General features: G+C 40.7%; 1 protein-coding gene across 2 annotated transcripts in view; it reads right to left on the bottom strand.

Moving 5' to 3' along the window:
* Positions 1-26,385, bottom strand: part of LOC122774657 (clathrin coat assembly protein AP180-like) — a 30,581-nt gene extending 4,196 nt beyond the window's left edge. Inside the window, exons 1-14 of one of the 2 annotated variants that reach the window (XM_044034121.1) lie at positions 24,374-26,385; positions 24,030-24,214; positions 9,662-9,804; positions 6,780-6,855; positions 6,129-6,231; positions 4,944-5,037; positions 4,525-4,636; positions 4,027-4,133; positions 3,897-3,938; positions 1,553-1,614; positions 1,296-1,304; positions 745-757; positions 317-525; positions 97-191 (exon numbers count right to left, since the gene is read on the bottom strand). In XM_044034121.1, the coding sequence (XP_043890056.1) occupies positions 97-191; positions 317-525; positions 745-757; positions 1,296-1,304; positions 1,553-1,614; positions 3,897-3,938; positions 4,027-4,133; positions 4,525-4,636; positions 4,944-5,037; positions 6,129-6,231; positions 6,780-6,855; positions 9,662-9,804; positions 24,030-24,159 (1,195 nt within the window). In that variant the 5' untranslated portion in view covers positions 24,160-24,214; positions 24,374-26,385. Of the gene's footprint in view, positions 1-96; positions 192-316; positions 526-744; positions 758-1,295; positions 1,305-1,548; positions 1,615-3,896; positions 3,939-4,026; positions 4,134-4,524; positions 4,637-4,943; positions 5,038-6,128; positions 6,232-6,779; positions 6,856-9,661; positions 9,805-24,029; positions 24,215-24,373 lie in introns of those variants that run through there. The other variant, XM_044034122.1, reaches the window with a different exon arrangement.
* Positions 26,386-26,439: the final 54 nt, after the last annotated feature.

Genomic DNA, 26,439 nt, shown 5'->3' with positions numbered 1-26,439 from the left:
GGCACAAACAGACCAGAAACTCCCATGTCCCTGAAAACTAATAAACACACTCATTTTGTTTTGTGCGGTAGAGTGAGCGTTTAATAAACTACTCACCTCCCCATCCAGTCGTGGAGGAAGCGGCTGCAGTGCCCCCTGTTGTTGAGGAGGAAATTGGGTCGAGATCCAACAGGAACCCATCATCCAGGGCACTACACACAGAAGAAGAAAGAGAGAGGGCGTGTGGACAGGGGAAAATCCTTTCTCGTGTAATATCGATGTGCAGTAAGTGGTGAAGTTCAATCCAAACACGATAACATTGTTGAGAGATTCTTACTTGCTGCTGCTGGTGGTGGTGGCAGCAGCAGCAGGGGTTGGTGCACTGGAAGTAATGACGGGTGGAGGAGGTTTGGCGGGTGGCCCGGGGCGAGCAGGGGGCCCGCCGGGCACAGCAGGAGGAGCAGGCTTGGACGGTGGTGCAGCAGCAGTGGCAGCAGCAGCAGTGGCAGCAGCAGCTGGTGTGCTGTTGTTGGCCGTTTCTTCCTGCTACAGAGAAGGAGCCCCGATAATGACGTGACGCAAACAGCTTTTTTTGACACACAATGAATCACAGTCTGTCATAGAAACTGTTAAAATCTACATTGACATTTAAGTTTTTTAACTTCTTGCTGAAAGAAAAAAACATGCTTTGACACTGAGAGGGGTTATGTATAAGTAAAGACTACGATTAACACTTCATTATGATTATCATGGAACACAGCTTACCTTAGTGGGCGACCTGTGAAAACAATGATAGTATATGAGTTAAAGAGCTTAATGGAGTACTTGCTTAAAACGTAATGGCCGTTACGGAGACGGCGAACAATTGACAGCTTAAGTATCATGCCAGTGTTCTCAGGCAGGCAGCATTGCAAAGTGACCCCATTTAGTAGACACTTGCAATTAGAGGAGCCATGCTGCACCGCTGTGTATAGCTTGTCTTTGTCACATGATACACAGAAATAATGAGATGAGATGTTTTTGAATGTTGATCTGACTGTGAGCGAATGGCAATGACAAATATGTTAGTAATGACACACACTTACATCACCATGTATGAATATAACTTGAACAAATGCTTTACTATGTGTGGTTGCTATAGAAGTGGACCATAACCAAGTTGTTCTTCTTTTTTTTGTAAATAAACAACTATATAAAAATGTACTTGGCTGGTTCAGATATTCTATAGAACGACTCAAATGAATCAACCAATTAAAACCATGAATGATGGTGAATAATGGTTCACAGTCCAGTTCCCATTGACAAATAATACTTACTTGTCCTCTCTGAGTTGGATGAAGACAGAGAAAAGTGTGTGTTACAGAAGTCATTGTGTTGTCAGGAGATATGGCCACTAAATTAGCACTAATTAAACGCCTTAAAAGAGAAACATCAAAACCAAAGCTACAATGGACATGGACCACAACACTGTGTGACAGCAGGATTACTGAAGTTTATACTCTGCACTACATGTGATAAATGAGTTAAAAAACAAACAAACTACCACAGTGTGGAAAAACATCTGGCTACTTACGGTTTCTTCCCCTCCAGAGTGTTGAGGTGGGTCTCCAGGGACTCCAGAAGACTTTCTGGGGCCTGATCACACCCAAGAGAACCATAGTGGAAGACAGTAGATAAGAAAAAAAACCAAACTCATTAGGAATTTCAGTATGATTATGATAAGACATATAATTTCTGCATTACACAGCAGCACCTAAGAAACATGAGATCGTACTGTTTAAATTCTTTGGGAACAGATGTTTACAGAGTCACTACTGAGTAGATGAGACCGAGACAGGTGCAGCTTGTTGGTCTAGGCCTCCTCTTATTGTAGGAAGTGAATAAAGATGGTGAGCATGGCACAAGCATACTGTTTGCTTATGGTGCAAAGGCTTCTCGGTGCCAAATGGATATTCCAAACGGAGTCAGCAATTACAGCCAACATCCCAGCATTATTGCAAATATGAATTTCGAATGGTTCACTGCATGATTGCACAGAATGGACGTCAACTGAAGTGTCCTTTACAGAAATTAATTAAGTTTATCCAGTGCCAGCGAAAAAAAAACAACTCACCATGCTTGAGCTGAAACTATCCCATGAAATTCCACCATTCCAACACTAAGTGCAGCAGTTTTCTCCTGTCACACAATGAATCATTCCGATGTGCTGGGTCAATAAACACCTCACATGTTTAGAGAAAAGCCTTGACCAGTCTCCATGCCCACTGTACATACACGATTCATTCCACAGGGTTCAGACATAAAACAGCAATTTCAACACATCTCTTCAACCACCTCATCTCGTTGGCTTGGTTTTGTTTGTAAAATACCAGAAAATTCAAAATTAACACGGGGAAACAGAAACAGCAATGTGAAAACAGACATACTCATGCAGCTTTGTATGCTTAAAGTGTGGTTGTGTGAGGCACTGAAACACTGATTTTCTCTATGGACGGGTGTAAGGTTAGGTAAACCTTTTTGCTAAATGTCTAAAATGTATTTTTGCTTGTCCTTGTCCCAACCGGCAGTCAGTGTTCTCAGTGAGAGCGCGTGCCCGTGTTTCAGGCAGTTATGGTCGACTCATTCAGTTGAAATGAAGTAACTTAGCAAATTTGCATCGCTTCACTTTACTTACATTTTACACCGCGCGTGTCAGACATAAAGAAATGTTCAAAATCCCATTTATGCATTTAACGCTCAAACACTGCACTGTCCAAACAGAGCTCTCGGACAAAGGCTGTTCTTACAGTAGCCTGTTTATTTTTTTTTTGGTCCAACAAAATGCAGCCAGCGATGGCTGGAAACTGTTTTCTCACCACAGAGAACAAATGGGGGCATTTGACAGGCACAGAGCAGCTTTGACATCTCTGTCACTGTACACAGCTACAGTAGTAGTTGTCATCCGATGAGGCCAGGGTCACGTGCCTGTGGTTATATGCTTAAAATTGTGATATGACTGACACTGCAAGAGTACATGAGCGGTGACATAAAACACAGTCAGTCGGATGTCAGTATTACACCTCCTTGTTTGTGCTGCTGTGCCATAATGGTGGCTGTGGCCCGAGGATTAATCCACTGCAGTTGTGGGGATCTGTGAGAGGGATAACTTTGTCGTCCTGAATGCATAAATCACATTTTTTATCACTCGTGCAGTAAGTCATATTTAAAGGACAAGGTCTTAACCATATAAGTAACTGTCAACAGGAAAAGCCAAAATGCAAATATCTCAAGCTGACTAAAAACAGCTTGTCATGAACAGCATGTTCAATTTAGCACAGTACGGTCATGAGTTTTACACCATTAGGGGTTTGAATGACATAATAAGCCAGAGATTGCTTTTTTTGAGTCATACTGAGAGGACAAGCTCAGCTGAGGCGTTTGCACAACAGAAGAGGGTTCAGACTTTCCAAATAGGAACATAAATTAGGTTTATTATCATTGTTGGTCCTTTACATGACTAAAGCTATGTGTCGCTCAAGCAGCAGGAACAGCCACCTCCTTGGCAACATTCCTCAGCATATCACAGTTTATCCAATCAGCTCTTCCTGTAACATCATCCCACTTCATCAGAGCAGCTGAAGTCTGCTGGGTGTGAACTCGCTGAGCAAACCGCTTGCACTGCGCTCCAGCCACTCATTTTGACCTTCTATAAGCTGTTTGCTCTCCAAAGCTTGCTCTGTGCAATGTTCACTACTCACACTCTCAGGCTGAATGATCAACCTGCATCTCCAGAGGTGAAAAGAAAAGGGATAACCATACAACCATGCATGTAGGTTGGAAGTGTACAAAGTGACAGTGGAGTGACAATGGAATGTAGCCTAAAAAAACCTTCACAGATCCAATAAAAACATGTGAGGTATAAGAAAAGTCAGTCTTACCTGAGTGAGTTCGGGTATGTCATTTTTGTCTATTCCCACTTGCTGTAGAAGAAAAGAGTGTCATTTAAGTGCAACAGTTAAAAAGCAGGAAGATATGTTGCTGATATTCAGGTTAGTGACTTTAGTTTACCTCAGCAAGCTTGAAGAACTCAGAAACCCGAGTCATTCGTGTCAGGAATCTCTTGTAGATCTCCAGCCCGTCTTTACACTGGCTTCTCTTCATCTGGAAAAATTTTTCTAAAGAAAAGAAAAGAAAAAAAAATCATCAAAAATCAATGTCCCATGTTTATTTTTTTATCACAGCAGTAATGTGTTTCTTTATTTCTGTGAACCTAGGCACTGTGGCGTAATGTGAGATCATTGTAAACATGCTGTCCTGTTACTGTAAACACTCACTCGTGCACCAAAACTAAAAATAGCTCCCGACAAATGCAGTTTTTACCTTTGTTTGTGTAGCATTTGCTAAAATACTACAGTCAGCTCAGCAGAACCAGTACTAATTAGTGCAGTGCAAACAAATGACTTTAGTGTTGACTGCCTGTTTTGGAGTATATACACGCAAGACTACTTAACATTTGTTGGTTGTTTAGTTAATCGTGATGATGAAATGAGAGGAGAGACTCTATACCTAGCAGGTTAATGATGCCGTCATTGTAGCAGGCATACAACTTGATTAGATCTTTGAAGAGTAGAAGAAAGCAGGCGTTTATCACTCCATTGTTCAGGTCCTTTTGATGAACCTGTGGAACGGAGGAAATAGAAAACAGCTTTAAATCCACAAACGTATAAGCAGCAAAGGCGGGGAATGTCATAAGATAACACCATGTTATCTTATGACGAGGTTAGTCTTATTGGCCTGTTCCTGTTAATGAAGCTATACCAAACAAATACATTTACATTACACCCTGAGGAGTAAGGCAGTGACAATGGTTATAGGTGTGAAAGGACCTGATGTAACTACAACACCAAGCTGGGTTAAACCCAGCTGCCAGCTTTTTCCCCGTGCCCGTGTTTAACCCCCAGTAAATATTAGTGATTATCACTCACATCGAAATCCAGCAGTGCGTCAATCTGGCTCTGCAGGGTTGGCATTCCTTTCAGCAGCTTCTCTACTGACATGGTCCTCATTACTCCCTCAGCTCTGAGACGGAGGCAGAACAGAGAACATTAAAGACGAAGAATAAGGAAAATTGAATTTTAACATTGTGAACTGGATATTAAATCCTTTGGTTTAGATAATTGTCTGGGCTGCATGATTTAACCACAGTACAAAATTCAGTGCTTGGACAGACTCGTATATTATCTGCCTGTCTGACACGAATACTAAGTGTATGTCTGCAGGGCTATTAACATGTGTTATCTCTGATTCTTGTAGTGAACATTTATTTTCCTTTGGTGCTATATTATGTAGCCAGAAGTGCCTTATGTCTGCCAGCTAAGCATAGTCACTCAGTGACCAGGAGCCAATTACCCAGTCATCTCTGCAGTCAGGACACGTCAGCTACGCCGTGCACTTTGCTTTAACACCATACTACAGGTACACTCATGCCACACATTAACGCAGCCTCTGTGGGATGTTTATTATTATAATGAATGTGGTGGACAAGTAAGAGACGGTTGTGTACTGACCTTGGATTGACTAAGTCACTTTACGAGTGACAAAATTCAGACCTGGTATTAAAAATTCTCCTGTGACCACGTTATGCTTCAACGCCCTTTATTCAAATACACACTGATGTCCTGTCAGTTTGTAGAAAAAAACAAACAAATTGTACAGATATATCTGCTGTCAATGTCTTTGTGCATGCTTCAGTGTGTGTGTGAGAGACAAAGAGAGCGATTAAAGAGGTGAATCACAGCATTTTTCACACAGCTCATGAAACACAGTATCATGAAATAAAATAAATTGATCAGTGATGTTGTGTTAGTGTGGTGTTAGTATTGTGTTGGTGGCTGCCAATAAATGAACATATGAGTGCTGAATAGTGTAAAAGATAAACCCTGAAACTACTGCTGAGGAGGCAGTCTCTAATTTATCCTGATGACAGATTGCAGAAATGTGGCCACATGCATCCTGTTGGGGGCCATTCGGACCTGTACTGAGTACAATCTGGATGTGATAGGATCTCTTAGGACTGATGTTAATACCAGGTCTGAACAAGGTCAGAAAGCAGTACTGGTTCTGAAATGATGATGCTGAAGACCAGTGACATGAGACATGAAATTCAGTACCCTTTCTTGACTCGTCCAAAGTCAAAAGACATCTGTCTGTAGGCGAAGGCCTTCTCATTGAGATAGCGGCCGTAGCGTCTGATAAATGTGGACATGTCGTAGCCTGAGGGAACACACACACATTAAACAAATATAGATAAATGCACAATCTCCAGGGTCCACTCAGTTCAGCACGTCATTAGGCATTAAACAGATTTAAGGGTCGCTTACTCTAGATGTATTAGATATCCAGGTTTGTTATAATGCAGGTCTAGGGGCTGCTGTTTTTGTATTTTTAACATTTTGTTGTTAGACATTTGCAATGTCACACCAAGTACATGATTTAGACAATTAGATACATAAAAGTCATAGCTAAGAGAGAGAAATCCCTTCACCTTGTACTTGTTTTAAGGTTTTCACTGAGTTTCAAGACACTGTTTCAATTTGATCCTATTAAAGTGTAAAATCTAAAAAACTGTGCCTTAAAACACAACTTTGTTATGTGATGTTTATGGCTGTAGGAAACCAAATTAGTAACCAAAGGGGAGTTATTTGGCTTATATTGTGTTAGAGAGATGCAGAGCAGAAGACAAAAATATAGGAGTGGAAGAATTAGCTAATACAACCTGCCAGCTTCACCACACACACAAGAAGGAAAGAGATATCACCCACCATGGGAGCCTGTTTTGTCCAGGAAGTTGCTGAGATTGAACAAGGTGTTTCGAGATGCCAGGAACTGCACAAATCTCTGCGTGAGAGGACGAAAACACACTGTCAGGCATTCAATCACATTTTTTTTTACGATTTAAATTGGATGGAGTGAGTGTCAAGACACTGTAAATTGTTAAATGAATAACTGTCGACCCTACTTCTTGTGTTTATGCTAAGCTATATGCTAACTAGCTGCTAACAGTCGGTGGAGACATGAGAATGGTGTATTTGCAGACAATTCTCACCAAGAAGGCTCATGTACATGTTTCACAAAATGTCAGCAACGCTTTAACACAACATACACTTGTAAGTAAAACACTGTTGCTGTTGTTGTTTTTTACAGGAGTCAGTTTATTGTAAGAGGTGTTCAAAAGGCTCTCATGAATAGTTGGTTGAAACTATTTGGCTCCCTTTAGAAGCTCAGAGAGAGGGTTCTGCAGTAAGTTTGAAAGTTATTAATGAAAAGATTATTGAGATGACGAAGACGCAAGGAGTTGTGAGCATTGAGTCCTTTAAGAGTCCCAAAGAAAGACTTATCATTGACCTTTTGGAGATTCGGGTGGCAATTATGGTTGTTGGAGTTGCAGTGTAGCTTTAGCTGTCCTTCAGGAAGTATCCATTAGGATTTTATGGGTTCTGTAGATCAGTGTTTTCCAAACGTTCTATATGAGAACCCACGTTTTAAAGACGGCAAACTATCGTGACCCAAACTACAATAAATATCATGACAAGAGCAAATTTGTACTTAATTATTTACAACCATATCTGTAACACCCAACACTGCCTTTTTTAAGAGATGTTTGGCAAATTAATTGAAAATACATTTTATACATACAATATGTAAAATATCTACACAGAAATTTTGACTAAAAAGTTGGGACAATTTGCACATTTGTTTGGAGACCACAAAGAAAATCTTCCATGTGTGGGTCCTGACCCAGTCTATTGACTTTGGACAAACAGCGCTGAAAAAGTTCTAGAGGCTCATTTTTCTGATTTCTTCTACTTCTTTATCTCAAGCAGTTTTAGCTCTTTTTTTCTTTACAATCTTTGTCTGAACTGATTAAAGAGGCTTTAAAGAAGAAACGCCACACTACTCATGAGTGGGAGGGTGTGAATATGACAGTGAAACATGGAGAACAATCCGAAATGGAACCTATTAAAGGTAAATGGATAATAAAGATAAATGCAGCCCTGCAATAAAAAGCTTCCAGCAATAATACAAACACCCAGTGCAAAATATTATTAGAGAGAGAGAGAGAGAGAAAGAGACAGAGTGAGTGGAGGTGAGGAATAAATATCCTCCCTTGAGATGCAACGAGTTATACTCTACCTCTGCCTCTCCAGTTTCCTTTCTCCCTTTCGTTCACTCGCTCTCATTTAAGTCCGGGGTATCAAGTCAGAATTCAATCTATTCTCACCAGGGACGCAATAATAGAATTGGCTAACACACGACGGGGCATGGGGTGCTTACATAAACAAACTGTACATGAATTATATCATCTCGTTAAACACAACCTCACGTGTCATGTATGTTCACGACACTGTCCCTTGGAACTCGTGTTTCCATTTCATAATCACATCATCAATTTTGTGAGTGAGTGTGTGTGTGTGTGTGTGTGTGTGTGTGTGAGTTTGTGCGTACTCATTTTTGTTACCTCTTGGGGGACATTTTCTGGTGCAAACACTGTCTTTTTTCAGAACCAATAGTCCTCATGGGGACCAAATACAGGTTCTGATGAGGCAGAACCTCATTCCTGAGGCTCTGGTTAAAGTTTATATCCCACTGTGGCCCATGGCAGCGTAAGTACAATTGACCTTTTCCCCCTTGACACCTGCTTTAACGACTACAAAGGTTAATGCTATTATCTTCAAATCATTAAATATCTGTTCGGTGCATGCTGGCAAAGGCAACCCTCCCATAGAGGAGGGAGTAGTAGGAACGGAATGTAAAAGATTGACTTAATAAAATAACAGTATCTTTCATCTTCTTTTCATCTTTCATTCTTAACGTCTTGTTTGTTCATTTACTTATTATATAGTTTGCATTAGCAATATTTTCTCCTCTTTCTTGCCGCATCCCTCCCTTTTGTGTCATCTACAATGCAATTGAGAGCGGACCTTTGCCTTTCTTCAGCTGTTAGGACGTCAACTGGGTCAGGAGGTAAGTGTCAAAAATTGCATGAGACTCACAATCCCAGTGACATCAGCCATGTTTGATCCTTTCTTCTCCTCCAGCAAGAAAATGCCGACTTTTGGAAATCGCACCACTCGTAAGACAGATGCGATAAGACCCAAATTGCACAAAAATTATCCCAAGGGACACTACACAACTCTGTGTGAATACACAGTTTGAATATTATACACTATATAAGTATTATATAGTATTATATTATAAGTATTACTTATTACTTAATACTTATTATTAAAAATGTACCACTAATTCAGCCACATAATTTACAATAAAGCTCAGTACGATTGAACATTTGAACGGCACCGGTAAAAACAAGCAATTGTGTAGAAATATGGAATTCTGTTGATATAATATTCATATTAAACATTTCAATAGTAATATTGGTATATATCCACTCCAGACTTCCAGACACATAACACAAAAAATCTGTGCCTTTGCTGGTATGTGTTGGTGAGCAGGTGTCTGTGAGTCTTCTGTGGACAGTCAAGCATGCATGCCTCTGTCCAGCACTGCCCTACTTTTTTTACTGACAGATTACCTCTACAACCAGTCAGTGCTGAGATATGGTGTCTAGCTCGTGTTTTGTTTCCCCTCCTTACATTTTCCCTACTGTACTGTACTGTAGTGTATGTCTGTGGTATAGTCTCACCTCATTTCCATGCACCATGAGGTGGTGTGTAGTGATCAGGGCTTTGAAAACCACCACCCAGCTGGCATTGCCGACCCTCTCCAGCAGCGTGTCGGCCATCTGCGGCACATTCACAGTGGTCTCCTGGGTTGCCTGGATCAGGTCTAATAAGCACAGGGAAGAAAAGGGGGTCACATGCTGAATGTTGTTAAAGAAGACACTGAGCACAAGTACACTGTGATGGCCACAGACTTTAGAATTTAGTATATTTCTACATTTTGACACTATTATTTTTCTTTGCCTCTGAGTTTCTTGGTTTGACCAAAATATGGCAGAGAGAAAATAGAGGCCCAATCATGGACTATACCAAGAGCTGCATAGTATTGGTGTCTTTCATGATTCAGAAAACTTTATTGGTCCCAGACGGGTAATCCATCTGTAGCTTCCCACACACAATCATATGTTCTCACATACTCGTTCACAACATACAGCATGTCAAAGCAGTGGGTGTCAGACAAGAAGGACGGAATGACAATAAGAATGACAAGTCCTAAAAAGAAATGAGTTAAATTGACCCTGATCCTTGTTGAGTTTAAATTTTCCCCATAGTGTTTTGACTTGGTTTAATGGGTTTACAATTCAATCAGAAGTGGTTTCTGGACACATGTTGCCATATTCTTCTGCATAACGTGAACAATAACTAACCTGTCCACTGAGACAACAACAGCTGACAGGCTTTCTAAACACTGATTACCATCGTAATCCACTGTGCTAGAGGACTGTCATCATCTCCCCTGAGAGAGCATCTGATGTTTTTTTTTTGCTGAGCTGTGATGCAATAACGTGTTAGATTCCGTGGTTGACATGACAAGAAGGAGTAACCGCAGGGTTGCAGTGGCCACGGCAGCCATATCTGCATGTTAGTCATTTAAGAGGTAAATTGACTCTAGGGACAAACTACCAATTGCAAATACTCTTGCTAGTACGCATTTAAAGAGGCCAAGCAGCAGTTTAATTTCCTGTCAGATACCGCTAGAGCCATCTGTTCCCAATATCTATTCAGCATCAGACAAGAGAGCAGTTCACCTGAGCAAACCCCAGAGCTTGTCAGCACAGATAGAATGAGGGATGAGAATGGGATAAGTAGGCATGCACACAGAGTGATGGACAGAGAAGGAGAGAAGACATGACTGGCATCAATTGAAAAGGCTTGATTCAGCAGAGCAAGGTTGAATGCGGAGCGGCCATTGTTGGGTACTGTGATTCATTAACGGTGTCAGGCAGCTAAGAGGTGTCTATTGAATTTTCCCTTTCTGGCTTAAAATAGATTGAATGTCAGTACAACTGACACCTGCATACACTCCACACATGGAGCAAATCTGCCACTTGTTATAATGATGTGAATACTCAGTGACAGGGAGATTGAGAACAGCAAGGTTTTGATTCAGATTACTGAACAAACTGAACTTTATGTTTTCTAACAAAATCCTGCAACATTATGCCGAACAGAGAACAATCTGCCTCAAGTCTGCAAAGACAGACATATTGAAGATTCAAGATTCAAGATTCAAGATTCTTTATTGTTATTATGCAAGCATAACAACATTTCCTGGTGAATAGCACGTGGGACTCAAAAATCTAAGGAACAATTTCCTGGTGGTTCTTCTCATTTAGTTGCAGTGTGACGTGTGTATTTGTTGTGTTATCATCCATCATCTCCCATTAATAAAGTCAAATGTCTAATGGAAGGAGGCGTTTCCTTGGGAAAGGCGTTCAAGGTCACCTTGCTTTAGCAATCATGCTGCTTTCATCGTGACTGCTGTGCACGTCCTATTCCGTAGTAAGGTAGTCCACACAAACGTACACGCACTCACAGAATACGAACACTAATCCCTACAGAGTGATGAGTCAGCAGCCTGCATCATCCCACGCATCTCAGTCTCTCTGTCTCACTCTCACTCTCTCTTTCTGTAGTTCCCACTGTGACGGTCTGTGCTTTGGCCAAAAAAAAAGCCAAACCCACTTACAACTGCCATCCACTATCTACATAAGCATCTGTCTCATCGTCGTGCTAAACTGTCCTCATATGAGTACAATAAGCAACACATTAACAGATTATTTGTTTTAGTTCAATTTAGTTGCGTCCACCACAGACAATGTCTTTCTGACTCTTTGTCTGTTCACAAAATTATGCAAAAGAGGAGTGAGGGTAGGATATGGGCCAAGGAAGAAACACTGTGATATACAGTATTTTTGACATTTTTCATTCAAATAAGGGAATGATATTCAAATAATAATATTTTTAGGGAGTGATCTTTTTCAGTTACATTCAGAAATAAATAGTATGTTCGGGGCACCTGCTTGCGATGTTGCCTCATACTTTCCTCTGATGTCCCCTCTCTCTCACCCTTTCATGCTACACCTTGTTGTCTCAACGCTGAAAAGCAATCAGTATCACATTTGTATGCTGACAGAAATATGTAAAAAAAAAAAAGCAGAGTATTGAGCTAAACATGGTGCAGTGGGAAGTAATCATAATCTTGCAGAGACAGAGAAGCAGACAGAGAGTCTCAATTCGGATGAGACTGAGATGGTTAACAACAATTCAGCAGGATCTCCTGACTCACACCCCCCACCCGTTCCTTTTCAATTATTCATGTGTGAGCGTAAGTAAAAAAAAAAAGAAGAGATACACACACACACACACACACGGAGGTCCTATTCTTCTTAGGACACTGCCTTATCTTCCGTTCATTTGGACAGCCTAAACAAAGCGTTATCACTAACCTTAACCATAATTCAAATCTTAGACCCAAACTAAACAGGGTCTGCCTCATGAGGACCTGGAGTTGGTCTCCGTGGCAATTACTGGTCCTGACAAGGTCAGTCACACCGGATAGTTGGATCCATATTTCATGTAGTGTGCATTACAACATACGACACACTGAATCATACCCGGTATATTTTGTATCAGATCAATGTCTACATCTAAACACACAGTCGAGTACACACACACTCACACACACACACACACAGTCATTTTGTGGACAGCAATCAATGCAATCCAACGGTACTGAAGCAGAGGCTGAAATACAAGCAGATTTTCACACCCTACAATACAACACAACAATCTAATCTTGTGTTGTATATGCCAGCCGTTTTTATCATAACATGTTTGCAACAAGTGGTCTCTCTCTTTCTCCACTTATATATTATCAATACTTTCTATGGAATATAGTCGTACCATACAGGTTTAGGCCTGGGACGCATTGCTCTGATGGTCAGATCGCCCTGAGCAGGCGACGATCGCCTATAGCTGCCCTGATGGCCAGTGTGTGAGGAGTCACTAGAGGAGTTTGAAAAGGTGCTAAATATAGCAACAAACACTGATCTTATGTGTTCACCAAAGATGCATCCAGCATACATTTTAATCAGAGATGTGAACAGTCATGGTTGGTGCTATCCACGTGGGCTGAGATCAACGAGGAAAGATGTTAATGCCAGGTCTGAATAGGGCCATTCACACCCCTGTACATACCTGTGCTGGAGGACTATATATTATTTCAAAGTAACAGAAACATGGGACATTACTTGTTCAAACTAAAAGTCGCTGCTAAAGAGTCCAACAATTCAAATTCACTGCAACATCTTCACAAGATCACCATGCAGTTGCACCTGATCAAGGGAAGGTATAGCATTAAATCACAGTTAATGTAGTAGCATAGTGTTAAGATTTTTTGCTATAAAAGGAGCATTGAAGCGAACACTCTCCAAAATGACATGCAATCCACTCTAAAGAACAACGCAATAAAACATAGTATTAAAGAATGACAAGTGATTTTATTGTATAGTGTTGAAAAATAATGCCTTTTAGTCGTAAAACTGTGATACTGTGTTTTTTCCTCAGACAATAATCTTCATTAACCGTCGCATCATAACAAGCAACTGACAGTAAAGCCTGTGTGAGAGAATCCATCCACCACAAGACACTAGAACATCTAACATAAGCTGGCACATGACAAACACAACATTCTCTTCCCATTTTTAAGGACAGATTTTGACAATTGTACCACTGGGGACAGGCCAAGGTGGTTTCCTTAGCAACACACTCTCATATTTGCAGTGACATCAAGGATTCAGTTAAGTTCCTGTGAAATCATTTTCACAGGCGCAAACTCCCTCAGCAGCAGACTGACAAGGTCGACAAAGCCAGATGTACTCGAGTCACACCTGGTTTAACGCTGCTTGTTCTAGATTCAACACCGATTCCGCCACTCAATTTATACAAGGTAAATACCCACCAGGCAACATATGCCGCATATTTATTCTCATATTGTTGAATGGGTGACTTTACAGAAGACGCGGGGATTCACTGAGCGTTTCATCGATGCAAAACATGCAGTGTGTGCTACAAGCCATGCTGCACGAGCGGTGCCTTGTTGAGCTACACGTGAATGCACCATGAAAGCACAGTGTTTATTTATAGCTCCTCTCACCCCCAAGCAACCTAGAGGGGTAGAGAAAAATTACCCAGAATGCACTGTGCCCCAGCGTAGCCTAGCACCAATGTGGTGTGGCAGCCAAACAAAGAGGAAGCAATCGGGATCCAGACACTGTGGAGGTTGGAAGTGACTTGTAAGGAAACACCATGTTTCAGCTACTGCTGCTGGTGGACACAGACGTCACCGTCTTCATAATAGACACTTCACTCAGTTGATGGTGTTGATGGGTGAAATATTCCACACTGCACATGTGCACTAGCTACAAAAACTCAATTTATATAAGTTAGTATTAAAAAATGTGTACGACTAAAAACAATAGGTTCCATCACATTCAAGGCATGTATCAGGATATTGTTCCCTTCTAATTGACTGACTGACACATCAGTAAATGACAGCAACTGCGTGTGCCTTAAAAATGAGGGAAAAACCCACAACGCATGCATGAAGAACCTAAGAACCTGAACCAGAGTCTAAACACTCACACACTCTGTCGATACATGGTCCACGATACCAATAATATCACTATACAACAATTCTGTGACAATCAATATACTGCAAGACAATATATAGTATTAATATAGTGACACATCACAATATCTGTCAAAACTGAAGAAAACAAAATGTCTGTGAAACGTTAAAAGTGCAGGATTTCTCTATTTATTCACAACATAGAGAACAAATTACATACGGAAAGTCTATGTGTTGAACATGGATGGTGCGTCTCTTGTTTACTGTTTACTTTAGAGCGCCTTCATTTGTTAAATAAACTATTGATATTTGCCCTGGCGTAATGATTATCATATTACAAGAGGAAGGACGATGATAAATCACCAAATCGATATTTTGACCCATGCCGAGTATTTTATGTAACACGTGACATCAACACGGTTTATAAAAACAATAATATAGACTATTTGTGAATGTTGACAACACAGTTACACTTTTTTTACTTCAGGTGTTGTAAATGTTGCCTATTTTATATACAGTAGCTTAAGGGCATGAAAACATGAAAACCAAATGATGCCAGCACTGTTAGAAGTAAAGTACATTCAGATTAACTATTCTGATTAGATGTTAACATATTAATTTACATGATGTAAATTAAGTAAATAATGTTGCCTTTTAGAGGAAAACAGATGATACACATACAGTACAGTATACATGGAGGGTCAGCTGATATTGTCTAATCACAAATCTGAAGGCTTCACAACAGTCTTATACATCCACTATTTGATATATAGTCTGTGCTCAGAGCTGACTCTCGAGCACCTCTGTGTTTATTGCAGTGCTACAGTAAAGGGCTGAAGGGCATCACGACCTTCAGATGATGATCGTCAAGAAAACAGATAGAGATGAATAGTGGTGGGTGGCATTAAAAGAAAAAGAAAAAAAAGAGAAGCAAGTCCATTTGAATCAGCTGCTTAGATTTTTTGAGTAGATAATAGTCAGTAGCAGATGTATGGGGGTTACTGGTTCCAGGTCATTAATTTGAACACACACTGTTAGTAGGACAGACCACCTCCCACACAGTGTGACATTAGAGAGGCACTTTGTGGCTTTTGAGGTAACACACTGTGAATTCAGCACTGCAGAGGATGCCGAGTCCTCTTGCTAACATCCTTTTATATTCCTCTGTTGACTGCAGCGTCGCACTGGATAAACACTGAACCAATTTAAAAGAGAGGAGAGAACAGAGAGGAGCAGAGTGATGTAAAGACGGAGTGAAACTGAAGTGGGATGTGAGAAAAAAGGAGCACCGACAGTGTGGGAGACTTTGTCTTGTACACATTCATAGATCTACCAATACAAGCGTTACACACAGTCTTTACATTGGGCTAGAAAAGGAAAAGGAATCGTGATATGTGCTGATTTTATTTGTTGGAGGTTCTGTTTATCAGTTTTATCTGCAATCCAGGTTTTGAGAAGACATTCCTCAGTTTAATTGGACACATTTTAAAGGCTCACATATGAGTGTTGTTGTGTTTTGAGGGGCTGTTTTCATTTTGGCCAAGCATTTTGGTTTATATTCAGACAGCACTAGTTTAGTGAACACTGCGGAGGCAAAGCTATAAGACACAATATTATCTTCCTGGGCCTGAGTGTATTGAATTTATTATTAGCGGGGGCAGTTAAATGTCCAATTCAGTTTAGATATACTGTCTCTCAGAGAGACTGACTAACATGCGATTCTGCATTATGAGTGTGAAAGTATGACTCGTGGGTTGTTCTACCAACAGTTAATTCTGTTATTGTCGTTTTTCAGAATGCAGTGATTCTGCATACAGACATGGAGGTAAACAAATGTCTGAAGACACTTCATTTCATGATACAAGGTGCAATTGTTTACGTAGCATTTACTAATGCAATAGGTGGTTAAATAAAGGAAAATAAATAAATAACACACATATGTCTGTCTGCCATTGTAGAGGGAGTGGGGCATATCCACAGGCTGATCTATGCCCTACACCTGGAAACTTTAATTTCCCCACATAGTTTTCGAGGTGGCAAGAACAAGAACAAAGTTAGTTCTGAACAGGACATTTTATACTTCATGAGAAACTCAAGTGCAGAACTCATAGGCAATGACAACATTTCTGCTTTTCTGCATTAGCCACGCCCACTTCAGATTTCTGACCAATCACACCATAGTTGCTGGACACCACACGAGGAAAAAAGCTCTGCCCAGATGATGTGTCGAGAACACATTTCTCTGTTGCCACGGAGTCTGTACAGGCCTTTAGCTCTTATATCTATTTGTGTGTCCTACTGAGAATACTCCAATTTTAATTCTGATTTATTGGGACTTAGAGGGAGAAGGACAAGCTGCAATGGCCCTTTTTCACAGCACACAATTTGACATGTTTTAGCAGGAAAAGCGCAGGTGTTCCTGATAACATATGACGAGCTGGCATGCACCCTGAAACTGAGACAGCTCCATGAATCTCAGCTATGATTAGTTAAATTATTTCCACCTGTGCTTTTCCTACTGTGACCTGCCCCAATGTCTGCCATTGAAAGGATCTACTGTCTTTTTATTGTGGTTCCTGATTGTACCTGATTGTTAAATACTTAGTGAACATTGAGTCCATATTGTGTTTTTTAAAATTGTCCTGTTCAAATCGTCTTCAAGTCTGGAAACCACCAATAAATGAAGTTGTCAGAGGTAAAAAAGAAAAAGAAAAAGGAGAACAGTTGGTGTATTAGGAGTTTGATTAAGATTGTAGATTATACTGCAACCAATACATCCAAAATTACACAACAGTTTTATTGTAGTAATATTATGCTTTCTTAATTCACCCTGAGTTTTCTTATTACACTTTCTCTGAACAAGTCTGCATACACACCCTAACATTTCCAATCCCACAGCACTAGTACAACAAAATAACTAATAAATGATTATCTTTAATGTTATGGGCTCAAAAGCCAATGGCTGGAGGAAATGAGGGGTGAAAACATGAATTGTGAACACAATTGTACACAAACAGTTATAACTTTCCAGACTTTCACAACAGTTCCCTACACCTCACACCCCTGTTTCAAGAATACTGTCTGTCTCTCAAAGTGGTGACTCATGTTGTGGCAGCACACTGCTAATACACACACACACACACACACACACACACAAACACACACACACGGCAAGCCTTATATCCTTTGCTTAATCGCATCTGTGTGTTAAAAAACCTGCTAATTAGAGTGACTAGATTTAGGGTGATAATGATCGTAACAAACAGGCAGCATGACGATATACCCTGAGATTTAATGTCATATCCATTGTATAAAAAAAAAAATTGAGGGAAAAGGGACAGATCGTCCCACACATTACTGAAAGAAAACACAACATTGAAGCTACAGATTTGTCTTCTCTCTCTTCACAAGCGGAGGATGACGAGATCAGGGCAACATGAGAAAACAAAGATGGAGGCTAATTGGAGCGGCGGGAGCGGATGGGCTTGTCTTTGGGTAAAAACATCCCTCGCTGTTAGAGTGACACTGGTTCTGTGTTTGTCTGAACCACTGATACCCTGCATGCTCTCTGGTCTATGCTCCATTTCAGTAAATTCACAGTGAAACATGGCTCTGTTCCAGTCATCACAAGATAAAATATTATATATATATGTATATATATATATATATATATATATACATGTAATATTTTTTCTATATATATTAATCTTGATCAGTGATTGAAGATCATCTAATTTAGAAAAATTTGACTGTTTTTATTGAATAGCATGAATTTAAAGGGGTCAAGGGTTCAATATCTGAGTTCATACTGTATATTTTGGTGACTCACATATTTAGGTTAGTTCACTATTTACAAATGTATGTACTTGTTTACACATTCAATTATTCTATTGTCAGATCAGTGTCTGTGTTTCTCACACACCTTCACCTCAGTCTAAGGCCCGGTTCACACTGGATGCGTGGCGTGTGCGTCACTGCCACATTCTGTCACGTTTTTAATGTCAGCATCCATTTTAATAACAGACGAGAGTGTTCACAACGCCTATTTTTAAATTTCGGGCATCTGGCCAATGTTTCAAAGATGACAGACAGAGAAAGGATCTGTTGATAATGATACTGACGATGTACCAGCAATAGTACCTTTCATTTCACAGTAGTTTTAGTGCCTATGCTGAATTTGAAAACATGACAAACACAAGTATTATATTTTAAAAAAACATCTTAGCAGCTGTATGTGGAGAAAGTGAAGGCTGCAAATACAGGAAAATGTCAGTTATAATCATATCCAATTTTCTCTATCCCTATGGAGTAGAGCTTTATAACCTTTTCTGTCAAGGATAAATCAATAGTCATAAACAATAGTCATAAACCTATTGGTGATGTGGTGAGATGCAGCAGACACGCCTAGGCCAGGCCTAAGTCGAGCCTCTGATTGGTTATTTCAGATTCAGATTGTGATAACAGTGAAATGCTGCCTTGCATCACACCCACAACAAATGTCTTTGTCAAAGTGCAACAATCAATACGATCAGTGCATATTTCCACAGACATATTTACTTAAATGTCACCTGCTGCAAACTCAATAAGGCAGCAGTAGCTTCAGATAAATTCTATAAACATCTACTGTATGGCCCTGTGCCCATGCTGTAATATGATGCACACAGCTGTGGTAGCTGACATCACACAATCCCACCATGCAACATTCTGAACCAAAATTACGCCATTTTGGCAGGCAGCCATGGTGTTCAACCAGCAGCATATATACCGGGCAACGTGCCAGGTAGACCAATTTACCAGATCACCAAAGATCCTGAAACGCAGCAGAGTTGGATCACTATCATATAAAGCACTCAAAGAGAGCACAGAAGACAGAGCGTGGAACCGTGATCACCTCATATTAGGAACAGAATCCAGTGCTAATTCAATTTCACATTAAATAGCATAGTTAACTTTACACACTTTTATTGAGAAGCTCAATGGTTTTCTGGAGTAGGATGAAGGAAGGTGTCTCAGAAAGCTCAAGATGTCTGGTGACCGCAGGTTTCCATCCTGGGGGACATTATAAGAGTGAGACACATTCAGTCTGTCAGCTTCTGTGATATATTACTCAATCTCCATGGATTTAAAAGACTGCAGTGAACTCTCACGGATTGAAACGTGAAATGAACAAGAACTCTTCTTTTACAAAAGCTGATTTGTGTTCTGTGCATGATGCAAACCCACAGATAATAACACCGCTCCAAAGTGCCAATAATCATAAAAAAAAACCTAGCCATGATCACACATGGCTGCTTCCTGCAGGCTACGAAATGTTAGGCACACCACACTGAACGTTTTGCTGAATTTGATACACAGAGCAGTGCCATGGATTTTCATAAGCCTGAGAAGATAACATTACAAGCTACAGACAGAGGGCACATGTTTTGGCTCTGACTGAGAGGCTGAAATACATCACACCACCAAAAAGACCCATTAATTGTGCTTTTCCATGATACAGTTTCAGCATGGCTTGGCTTGACACTACTCTCCTTTTTTTTTTGCTTTTCCATTAGGGTTAGATTCTAATATTTGACGTCGATAGACTGCCGGCCACTGATTGGCAGAGAGTATCGTCACTCCTCAAACCGAACAATGCCAAACTGTAGATCAGTTAAAAAGGCATAAAAACCCAGGCGTAAATCTCCAACATCCAACATTTCGTGAGCACACGAGCAGAGTGGAAAACGCTTTCAGCCAAAAGAAAAACAATTGACAAAAAAGACACTTATCACTGCAAGAAGTCTGATCAGAGCCTGAAGTAAAAAGCACTAAATGCTTTTACTTTATGGCACGAAAAGGAAAGTGAGAAATCTCATGGCTATGCACGTTAAGCTCTCTGACTCTTATCGCAGCATAAAAGGCTGATCATCTTAGCAATGGTCCTTTTTCTTCACTGCAATTATTCTAATGCATTGAAAACTTCAGTCCATTAAGGCAGCTGAGTGACAGCTGCACCTCCTCCAATGCTCCACCCAGCTCCCCACACAAAAGTCCTGTGCTGGCATGTTGCCAGCAAGATTAGGCGTACACAAAATGTCTATTACGCACACACGCACACACACACGCACACACACACACAGTTTCCTGTGTGTGAAAATGACACAGATTCTGCATCGATGTGGCATTTCACAAATGCTTACTGTAATACAAACTCCAAAAGACTACTAACTTAACAATGTGCATTTGATACATAAAGTCAGCGTGGTCACCAATTTTGAGGCGAGTATCACAGTGGACCTCAGCAGACTGGTGTCTGACTGGTCGCTGTGGCGTCAGGTTGACACTAACCAGTAACCCAGTCATCACTGACACATCTTCCCCGTTATTGTGCCGCTACTACGTTTTATCTTTTATCATTGCGTGTCCATATTCCATGTGTCTTTTGTGACATAACAAGCAACATGTTTGTTTATTCCTGCACCCCCACAATGTTTCCTGCTCTCAGTTTTGCTGTCTCTCTCTGTCTGGGGCTTTACAGTCACAGCACGAGGAGCTAATTCCCCTGGAAGCCACTTCATCAGCCGCGTGACAGACCAATACACATTTGGATCTCGGTGGAACAATCTACAAGAGACCATATTCTTAGACCCATGGACACATATCTGTGGAGAAATGCCCAGATTTGGTACTAGCAGGAGGTAACAAGTCTATCCTCTTATTGCTACAGTGTCTGGGGAGAGAACATGATGCACATGGGTTATGCACATGCGTATGTTTATCATAAAATTAACTTCATTTACTAAGAAAAGCAGATCAGACCTTTTCCTACTGGTCACATCATGTTTAATGCATGACATTGATTCAACATCGAAGATCGGATTGACTGAGTGCCCTATTTAATGGACTCCATTGATGAAGTACACTTGGGAGATTGACCAAAAAGCAGGACGCTAGAGATCATCCATCCCTTTTCTACTACTTTATCCTCCATATGAGGGATGTGCGGGGGTTGGAGCCTCAGCTGACATAGGGCGAAATGCAGGGAACAAACAACCATTCACTGTCACACTTACACCTACAGTTCATTTAGTGTCTCCCTAATTCCCAATCTGCATGTTACAGACTGTTATGGACTGTGTGAGGAAGCCTGGTAAGAATGCGTGAGTTGTGAGGCAACCATGCTTGCCACTGCACCACCATGTTACCCTGCTTGAGATTTGTATCATCTTAAATGACCTGTCTCTGCCACACTTCAGTCAGACTGATGAGCCGCTGATTAAAGCAAGAAACTCATATAAAGTGAAAGGAGATGAGAACTCAATAAAGGAGAACAAATTAGTCCAGCATTTTAAAATCATTCAAATATGTAAATAGCTTCGAAAGTAATGGAGCCAGAACTCCATTAGCATGATGGGAGGATCTTTGAAGTGGATTAAGAGGCTAATAATAAAACTGAGCGATTTAGTCAGTGGATCCATTTGTAATGTAAACTTGTGTGTAGTAAAACGACTACAAAACAAAGAGATCTGGGCTGTAATTATTATTATTATTATTATTATTATTATTATTATTATTATTAATAATAATAATAATAATAATAATAATAATAATAATAATAATAATAATAATAATAAATAATGAGAAGTAGTGAGTTGCAGGAGTAAGCGTGGGGTGGTCAAACTCAGACAATCTCTCATTCAGAATGCTGACTCAGCATTTCCGAATTTAGTTTATTTTTGCTTAAATTCTAATATATTCTATCATCATTCACCATGAGCTACAGATCAAACAGATAACTACTCTTATTGTGTTTTCTCCTTTTACAAACATTAACAGGGAAAGATTAACTCATAGGAGAAGTAGCAGCAGGTCTGTCATATGACAACCTTAATAATTCAACACCAGTTTTTCATTTAAAAGGATTGTATCGGTCATTTAAATATCGGTCATAAAGTTTGTCCTATTACCGTGGATGGAAAGGAAACTGTGATATGTGAAGGGCAAGTGCTTTTGCGTCAACAAAACGCTGACACACACTTTGGCAAGTGGTTAAACGTTCCACTTTGTTGTGATTGGGTTCAATGTGGCTCGTCATTCAGTTTAATTCTTCGGTCAAGACACAAACTCAGACTCAGAACTTGCCAACTTGAACTTGATGCCTTTTGCTCCAACAGAAATGTATGGAGTAGCTGAGTCATCAGTACAGTGCGGTTCATATGGTAATACAAACTGTTGTTGTCATCGGACTGGAGAGCCCCTTCCCTAATGTCATTTTTCATCTATAGGGTCCATTCATAAAATTGGCAGAGCTGTGAACGTTGTGGTGATTTCACAAGGGACCACAGTTCAGGAAAAGTAGAAACGGCTTTTCACCAACACTGGCGCAGCATGGAGATGCTCATCAGAGTCCAGACAGTCGGTCACCTAAGAATCAGACATTTTAAGGCTTTGTGGCCTCAGTTTGGTTCTATACTGACGCTCATCTAAAGCTGTATATCCAGCAAGTACAGTACAGTACAGATCAGTCTGCCATAATATGGTTTGGAAGCGTGGGGAGTGAAGGCCAGAAGGTGATAGCTGCTTCAGCTCCGTAAATACCCTGACATCATAAGAAGAATGCGGCTCACTTAACACTGCTGCAAGCTGACAAAAAAAACAACAACACACAAACAGCCTTCACTCTTCTCTCTATTGTGACGGACTGCCCCACTCACTCCTTCCTTTCCCAGCAGGTCAGGGACTCAGGAAATTACAGTGGCCTTCACAGACCAGAAAGGATGTAAACATTCCTTCAGAACACTCCACACTCTCTCTGCCATGTCCGCCTTCTTCTTTAATGGTTTGTGCATCTGCTTTATGAAGGGAGAGTCATTCTTCCTTGTATGCATACGTTTCCACCTTAAATGCACATCCATCCAGGCTGCCGTAGAGACATGTTGGCACAAGATGGCAGCCACTGTAAAACAAGCCCCAAGTCACATTTAAAAGGCTTGTTAGAAAGCAACAAAAACCGAATGATTCCTAATTTTAAAGGTATTTTACCCTAATACTAGCACCGCTGGATCACCAAAGGACCATCAACCAGACTATTACCAGTATCAGTAGATACAGTCATCCTGTATAGTAGCCTGTTCATCCCTACGGACACACAACGTTCAAAGAATGTAAGCCCATGGTTCTCCTAAGGTTAGTTACAACCAAACCAAAAACTAACGTTTAGAGAACGTTCCCTCAGGTTTAGGTTCCCTAAACGTTGAGGGAGACCATGTGCAACATTCAGGGTATGTTCCCACAACCAAAAGGAACCAGTTAGCTGAGATGGCCTTGTTTTAAGAGGAAGATGACCACATGGACTTAGATAGATAGATAGATAGATAGATAGATAGATAGATAGATAGATAGATAGATAGATAGACAGACAGACAGATAGATATACTTACACTCCAGGTGCTTCTTCTTCGGAGCAGTCTGTTCATGTGTGGTGGCCTTGCACACAGCTCGGGACACCTCGGATCCCGTCAGGCTGTACTGTGCCGCGGCGATGCGGTCCGTTAGTGTCTGACCCGACATCTTCTTCTCTTTCCGTCCAACCCTCGACTATCACGCGTCCAATATGGTCCTACCCCTATACACCCAAACCACACACACACACACACACACACAAATGTAACCCCCAAATGCTTTAGAAAATACAGAAATGGAATACAATTGTGTTGCACTTTCTTTATGACTTACACAACGAGACAGAAATAAGAAGAAGGAGAAAAAAACGGCTGATTCTCACTCAGTTGTAGTGGTGGATCTCATCTGCCTTCGTTTCTGGAACAATCATCAACTGGCTTGCTTCCTGAAGGCCAATATCCACTGAAAATAAATATGTTGTACAAGAAAATCGCACTCTAAATGTGTACAATATCCAATATCCTGAAAAATCCTATCCCAGATTCCCTATTTTCCTTTTCAACCAGACTCCACGACGCTCAGAAAACGCTCCTCTCTCCGGATGATGCTCGCTGCTTCCTCCCCTGCCCCTGCTGCTCCTCCTCCTCCTCTCCTCCCTATCTTCCTGCCTCCAGTCTCCGGGATAATCCTCACTAGCAGCGGTCCTCCACTTCTTGTGAATCAGCGGGGGAGAACATCAGGCCGTGGCTAGCATCATCATCACCATCATCATCATCATCACTCGACGGTCCAGTGCAGCGGTGTTTCCTCCTCCTCTTCCTCCTCCTCCTTCCCTTCACTGTCAGCGCGTGTATGATGGTACTTTCAGGGGATTTTTTTCGCGTCCTCGTCTTGATTGAATTATTAATGTATTCGCGTTGTCGCTGACAGCGCCCCGCCCCCTCCTCCCCTCTCGTCCTGAGTCAGATGACGCAGTCCCAGCCAACCGCGCTGCGGCCCTCTATCATCGCGAGAGCTGACGAGGAGACGAGAGAACGCGCGAGGACGTTGTGAAGGGTTAACGCAGCAGCCACGCGTGTCACACTGCTGCTGCTGTCATGATATGAAGGTCATATAAAGAGTGAGGCTTCATTTTGACATATTTTATTCACTTAAAGGAAAAATGTCTGCCTTTCTTTTTAGTGTCTCTGTCCGTGGTGCTGATATTAGACATGATCTGCTCCTTCACTCCACACAGACCCGGAAAATGTCCATTTGTTCTTTACAGGAGCAGAATCTGTGTTATTCAAATGGAATATTGTGTCTTTGAAACATCTGGTTATGGTCAGGTGGTTAAAGCATCATTATAAATGTAATTTTATATGGTGTTTATCCCTATGGTAGCTTGTGTCTGTCTCTGTCCATGGTGCTGATGATGTTTTGGTCTAAAACTGGTAAAACCTTTGTCCTCGCACTATTTCATTTAGAAAAAAATACCTGCTGTGAAAAAATGTGAATTACTCCAGGTTTATGAGACATGCTTGAGCATTACATACAGTTTGCTAATATACAAGACAGTTTGCTGATAATACAGTATAAGACCAACATTTCACTTGTTACATCATTCCAAATGCCAGTGATCACAGAACCTGACGGACATAAAAAAACAACAAAGCTGGTTGTGCCTCAACACTTTTGCAGTGCGGCCTCTATGCTACCCTGATAAGATTCCATGTCCTTTCTTTCTGTACACAATTACGCATTACATTATATAACTTCATATGTAACCGTACAAGAGACATATTTAATGATTTAAGCTCCGAGCTACTCATTAAAAGGCAAAGGCAGTAGTTTATATTGCTGAAACTCTTCACTGTGAGTGTTACAAGTCCTGGCTGAAGGGTGGCTTTGTAAAGGCAGAGAGTGTAAAAATGGCTGAGAAAAAGACCAAAAGTTTTAAAATTAGGGACATTTGTGTTGACTGGGCGATGTCAGTTTATATTGTGCTCTATAGAAAAGCTGAACGGGTCCCCTCTCATTTAGAGAATCACTGCGCTTTGGTCGTCACATTGTATGAAGTCTTGTACACATATGTCTGCATTGTGGTAGAAAATAGTGTGAAGAGTGGAATTTGTGAACTAGAGACCAAGTTCAAGGGACACACAAATGTAAAATTCTGGAAAAGGCTGAAAATTCCATGAATGAGAATTCATGTGAATTCATCTGTGAAAGAGGTGAATGTTTTTTAAATATTCAAATAAAACAAAAACAAGCAATAGTGTCCTCATAGAGCTGAAAGTTTTAAAGTTTGAATGATGTTTCTATCTTAGTGTCCTCATAACTACAGAAAGATTGGCGCACATGCACAAAACCGTTTTCTGTTGGGAGGAAAAGTGATTGTTCCTCTCCTCACTCAAAATGATCATAATCAGATCATAATGAAGTTACAGTCGCAATGACATAGCGGAA

This window comes from Solea senegalensis, linkage group LG9 (genome assembly GCF_019176455.1).
Source record: "Solea senegalensis isolate Sse05_10M linkage group LG9, IFAPA_SoseM_1, whole genome shotgun sequence".
NCBI classification, from domain to species: domain Eukaryota; kingdom Metazoa; phylum Chordata; class Actinopteri; order Pleuronectiformes; family Soleidae; genus Solea; species Solea senegalensis.
The sequence above is the reverse complement of the archived record's forward strand: the minus strand, read 5'-3'. Positions and strand labels throughout refer to the sequence as shown.